Source organism: Capsicum annuum, chromosome 4 (genome assembly GCF_002878395.1).
Source record: "Capsicum annuum cultivar UCD-10X-F1 chromosome 4, UCD10Xv1.1, whole genome shotgun sequence".
Lineage (NCBI taxonomy): Eukaryota > Viridiplantae > Streptophyta > Magnoliopsida > Solanales > Solanaceae > Capsicum > Capsicum annuum.
In genome coordinates this window covers 42,546,495-42,552,604 of record NC_061114.1, presented here as the reverse complement: position 1 = coordinate 42,552,604, position 6,110 = coordinate 42,546,495, and the positions used below count along the sequence as shown (strand labels likewise).

The 6,110-nt window shown below is 32.0% G+C and overlaps 1 protein-coding gene across 1 annotated transcript; it reads right to left on the bottom strand.

The window, feature by feature from the left end:
• Window positions 1-238: 238 nt before the first annotated feature.
• LOC107867894 (probable pectate lyase P56) lies at window positions 239-1,991 on the bottom strand. The gene is made up of 3 exons (XM_016714364.2): window positions 1,186-1,991; window positions 777-1,077; window positions 239-687 (listed from the first exon to the last, which is right to left on the bottom strand). The coding sequence occupies exons 1-3, from the start codon at window positions 1,760-1,762 to the stop codon at window positions 372-374; spliced, it is 1,194 nt and encodes a 397-aa protein (XP_016569850.1). The 5' UTR covers window positions 1,763-1,991; the 3' UTR covers window positions 239-371.
• Window positions 1,992-6,110: the final 4,119 nt, after the last annotated feature.

Genomic DNA, 6,110 nt, shown 5'->3' with positions numbered 1-6,110 from the left:
TAGTGATATGGTCTGCGTACATTTTACCCTCCCCAGACCCCACTAGGTGGGAATTCACTGAGTATGTTGTTATTGTGGCGTTGTAACCACTGTTTATCTGTAACAACAATATGTTTCTTTTTTTTTGGTTGAAGTAACAGCAATATGTTTCAATTGATATAAAACTACTTTTAAAAAAACTTTTTAGCTCGAAAAGTAAAAGCAAGGGTTTTTAGATCGTCGAAGAAAGCCCAAAACAAAGCAAGAAATGGAACATATATAATAATCCTCTTTGTCACCCCAATTAACAAAAGAAAGACGAAACGTAAAGATAACCAGAAAACATAATAATCCTCTTTGCTTTTATTTGGGCCTCACTGATAAAAATGCTTTTAGCATGGGCGTCCAACTTTGCAAGCCAGAGCACCTGAAAACCTAGTTAGTATTCCAACTTTAGAAGATGGTTCTGGTTGAATCAAATTTAGATGGTCAATTTTTTCGAGTAAATTCTGGTCACCAGATGGTGTAAATGTAGCACCATTTTCCAAATCATCTCCTTGTGATATCCAAGTCCATTTCATCCATTCTTCCACACTCGCTGTACTTTTTTCTCTATATGTCACCTCTTTCATCAACAATTTATCATTAGCAATAAACCTATTGCCCTGGCTGATGATGGTGGCTCTACTGCTTCCTCCAATAGCGTACCTGATATCATCGCACAAATTAACATAAAGTACAATTTATACTTTTAAATGATGAGATGGTTACATAGTTCTATAATCTGTCGGCCGTACCTTTCCCAGTGAGTGTAGTCATTGTTCACCAGATGGAAAAATCCAAACCTGCACCTAGGCATCCTTTGATCCAACCTCTTTCCGAAATGGTTGTACGCTAATGTAATCTTCATGTCCTTGTCAGCTTCGTAATGATCGTTAGCACCGAACAACATTACTTTTTCATGGTCAGTGAAGTGGCAATTGGATATGGTAATATTAGTAGAACCAGCAACAGCGTCGATAAGACCATCGGCAGCATGGGACATAGAGATATGGTCAATCCATATGTCATGAGAGTTGAAGATACTGATGGCATCACCTGTTAAAAACATAATATAATTAAATAATTAAAAAATGTGCTATATGACATTATTTAATAATTGGAGATACTTTAAATTTTTAGATGTGATGGGCAGTTTAACATTACCTTCATCTCCGCTCCTTAGGCCAAGGTGGTCATCGGATTCCCTAAGCAGGCCACCTGGGGTAGGTACAATATTTTTAATACGGAGGTTAGAGATGATGACATTGGATGCACATTGTATCTTAATGCCAGCTCCATTTGTTATGTGAACGTATCTTCCACGGCCATCGATTGTTTTATGGCTACTCACGATAAGTTCCCTTCTCAATTTAATTCTCATGCTTTTGGCAAATATGATCCACAAGGGACCCTTTTGGATCACACCATATCGCAGAGTTCCGGGCTTAGGATCGATAACATCATCGTCAGAATTATCGGTGACAATGTAGTATGGGCCCGACTTTCCTCCCATGGCAATGATGCCGAAGCCCAATGCACAATGGGCCATTTTCTGGCGATCTTTCTCCCAGTTAGGGTCGCATCTCCAGCACTTGTCAATAGAATTCACGGCCATACACGGGCCTTTGTATCTCTTATTTCCGAGTTTCCTTCTTGGAGAGTTGGTTGCTGTCCCTACTGCAGCTAATACAAAGAGAATGAGGACAATGAGTACATTGATTTTTGTTCTGTAGGACTCCATTTTTCTTTCGGTAATCAATGAATTAATGTGTAAGGAGTTAAGCTAGCTTAGGTAAGTGTTTGCTGGGCTGTTGATGATAGCTGGTGCAAGGTCAATCCTTTACACCATGTTATGATCTTAATAGACCCCAGCCCTTAAAAAAAGTTTTGAGAGAAAAATTCTAAAATCAGGATTATTATTCCTAAACAAGCCACATTATTTGTTCCGTTTTTTTGCTTCATAGAAAATGCTACGTATATACTGACAATGCAGAAGATTTTGGTCCATTACTTGAATTAAGGAGCGGTAAACATGGTTTGTCATTCATCGAATATTGGCCTCGCACAATCTGTGGATTATATCATTTTAATTCCTTGGCTGGGAAAGTGGCTTCCCGAGCCGGAGGGACTTTGCAATTGGAATGGAACTGACAAGAAAAATGAGAATGGGAATATTGCCTTGGGAAAACAAGGAGTTCAATTTGTATACATCTACAATAAAAAAAAAAATTATATTACCAATGTATTTATTCGATCATAATAGCTTATAACTTTATTTTTCAACTTATCATATCATACTTGATAAGAGAAATTATCTGAGTTACAGAACCGCGAAATTAATACTACAGTACTCTACAAAGAAAGTAATGAAATAATGATCAGTTCGGTACTTCTTTTGGGCGATTAGGCAAGTATCTAAGGAATTCTTTCTCTAGCCTTTAGTTTCTATCTATTAATTATAAATGAAAGTTTGAAGTACTACAAAGGGTATATTTGTAATTATGTCAAAAATTGAAATAATAATATGAATACGACACCCACTTATTATGCTGTTCTATGTTTTGCCAGGCGGTGGCTCTGTTAGTTCTTTACCATTCCTTTGCTTTACTTTTGCATTGTAGAGGTAAACAAAAAAAAAGAAGGTCCACCATGTTTCATCCATCTGCTTAGTCTCTAGTGAGTTCTTCCACCTCCTCCTTTTTTGCTTGTTTTTGGTGGATTTTATTGGCGACTTTTGAATTTCATTCCTGTTGAGATTTACATTCCTTCTATTTTGTGATTTCATTAATGGTAAAATATTTTTTTTTTTTGCTTTTAGTCTAAGAATATTTTACATTATTTATTTTCTTTTAAGCTTAGGGTTTATTAATTACAAAATATTTAGTCTAATAGTTATAACAAATATATGATATTTTCCTTATTTATTTTATTTAGTTTCTTATAAATAGGGATGTACTCTTCTATTTGAACCAAGAAAAAGAATCAATCAAGAGTTTCCATTCAGTTTCTTTTTATTTTTCTTTCTTTATCTCTTTCATTCCATAAAAGTGGTAACAAGAGCCTTCATAGATCTTCATGGATCTGTAAATTTTTTGAAGAAAAACTGTCAACCATTTTTTATTCCATGCCTATTTTCAACCTACTTTTAATCCTTACATTTATTTTTAACTTAGAACTATTTTTAATCCGTACTTTTAGTTTTAACATAGGGCTATTTTTAATAGATTTTTAACCCATATTATTTTAAATCTTATTTTTCAAACCATGACAAGCAATACTCTCTCTTCCAATGCCCCACAAACCTTCACTAGTGAAATTTATTAAATTTGGGCAGTTAAGATGAAATCTTATCTTGAAGCTTATGATTTGTGGGAAGTTGTAAAGGAAGACAAACCCATACAACCACTCTCTACAAATCCTTCTACTGCAGAAGTCAAACATCACTCAGAAGAAGAATAAAAAAAAATATAAAGTAAAAATTGTAATTCAAAATTCAGTTGCTGATTCAAGTTTTTCTAAAATCATTGCATGTGAAACAACAAAAGAAGCTTGGGAAAAAGTTGAAAAGAAGTATCAAAGAAGTGAACGAGGCAGACAAAATCAAATTCTGAATTTGAAAAGAGATTTTGAATCTCTTAGGATGCAAGAAGAAGAGACAATTACTAAGTATGCTGGCTAAATTTCTATGATTGTCAATAGAATCAGGTTGCTTGACGAAGATTTTAAAGACAGTAGAATAGGTGAAAAATTTTGATGACTATTCCTGAGAAATTTGAGTCTAAAATCTCTGCTTTAGAAGAGTCTAAAAATCTCTTTGCCATCTCTCTTGCTGAATTGATAAGCGCTCTTCAAGCACAAGAGCAAAGGAGAGCTTACAGGAAAGACAAAGTTGTTGAAGGTATTTTTTATGTGAACCATTAAAAAAGAAAAGTTTATTATCCACCTTGCAACTATTGCAAAAAGAAAACACACTTAGAAAAATTTTACTGGTGGAGATCTGATGCATTATGTGAAAGTTGCAAACAAAAAGGTCATGTCACAAAAGTATGCAAGTTTAAAGACACTCAAGATAATTCAAAAACACTACTTGTGAAAGAAGAACATGAAGATGAGAAAGACCAACTTTATTAGATTATTGTAACAAAATTAAGAAAATATGTATTTTTTCAAGAATAATTAAGTGTTCAAACTTAAGTTGCATACACCAACTTGAGTTTGAGGGGGAATGTTGAGATTTACATTCCTTCTATTTTGTGATTTCATTAATGGTAGAATATTTTTTTTTTGGCTAAGAATATTTTACATTATTTATTTCCTTTTAAGTTTAGGATTTATTAATTACAAAATATTTAGTCTAATATACAAAGAATATATCATATTTTCCTTATTTATTTTATTTAGTTTCTTATAAATGGGGATGTACTCTTCTATTTGAATCAAGGAAAAGAATCAATCAAGAGTTTTCATTCAGTTTCTATTTATTTTTCTTTCTTTGTCTTTTTCATAACATTTTCCTCTATTTTAGTCATATTTGTGTTTCAATTTGAGTAAAATTTTGGATTTGGTCTTCTCTAATTTGATTGAGTTTTTTTTGTGTGTTGCATTTGTTGGCTATATTTTCAGATCACTTATGGAAGTCAATTTACAGTGGTTGGCACCTGCAAATCTAGTCTTTTGTTTCTCTGGTCTCACCTTTTAGAAAACTGTTAAGGAAATCTGAAACTTTTGGTAATATTTTTGGAATTTTTTTGCATACATATTAGTAACCAATTTTATTTATATTGCTACATATGAGATCTTAATTAGACTGAATAATTTATCTCAATTTTCATGTTTTTAGATGATTGAGTCGATTTTTTCTCAAATATGAAATTGATGAATTGAATTTTTGTGCACAACTATGACTATAATGAACATATTTTCTTGAAAATATAATCATGTTTTAGAATTTTTTGACTTAACTAAAGAGGTAGTGATGATATTTGCTTAACTGAGCTATAAAATTTTGTGCCCTTGAGATTTGCAAATACATATCTTGGCTTTGCAAATCCTGACGGTATGTGATTTGAGGCTTCTCTATCACATGTAATAAATTCTTTTGCATCCTTGACATGGTGTAATCTCTTTGCCAATTAACCACAAATTTGAGCCTTATACTTTGTGGACATTATTTTATGAAACCTATTTTTATTTCTTGTGAAGTTGTTGTGTAATACAATTCATCACATCCGTTTTGCTACTGCTCTTTGAGAATTAGTAAGCTATTAACGAGAGCTATATACTTTTCTAACACTATAAAGTTATTTTCAAGTTTTGCTTTTTAAAAATGAATATGGTATCTTACTATGAATTAAGATCAAGACGAAAATAAAATTCTTCTATTTTTCATAATCAATAAGAAAAGAAATTTGAAAGTAACCAACTTAATATCAAAATTATAACTGAAATGCATAAATTTATCATTTCAGAAAAGACTGCAACAAGTTGAAATTTTGGAAGATGATCTTGATTGGTAAATGAATTAAGTAAGTTACTAGATTTTCGTTCTAGAATATGTAAAGGAAGACAGCTTGAAATAGGGAGAATGAAAGATGGAAGATTGAACAAGTGATTCTACCTGGTATAATAAAACATTCAGTTGTAGGAAAGTACAAAATGACTAAAGAGTTATATCTAAATGTTGCACTAAAAATTCACATTCTCAAATTTTAAAGATGATTTTCTGAAAAGATCAGTATGATGATAAATTTCAGAAAGGTATACATTCATTCTGTATCTTAGTAATATGATTTCTTAGTCTGCTAACCTAATTCATTTATTTCAACATATACCATACCGAAATATATCAATCTCAGATGAATATAGTAGTATTCTAATTACTTCAACTCTTTACCTCTCGGTTCTCTAATGGTTATTGTGTTAGTTATTCATTACATTTATTGGCAAAATTCTATTTAATAGTTATAAACTTTCACCAAGTAAATTTAACATATTCTGATTAGCATAACATACTCTGTGAGTTTACGAATCTTTTCAATTAGCTCTCTACCTTATAAGATGGAAAAATTGTGATGGTTGGTGGTGAGATT

What these genes read in the sequence shown, in the direction of transcription:
- LOC107867894 (XM_016714364.2), bottom strand. Translation starts at nt 1,762, where the DNA reads ATGGAGTCCTACAGAACAAAAATCAATGTACTCATTGTCCTCATTCTC. An exon ending in CCTAAGGAGCGGAGATGAAG is followed by an intron (nt 1,078 to 1,185) that starts GTAATGTTAAAC and finishes TGTTTTTAACAG; the next exon opens with GTGATGCCATCAGTATCTTC. An exon ending in GACTACACTCACTGGGAAAG is followed by an intron (nt 688 to 776) that starts GTACGGCCGACA and finishes CGATGATATCAG; the next exon opens with GTACGCTATTGGAGGAAGCA.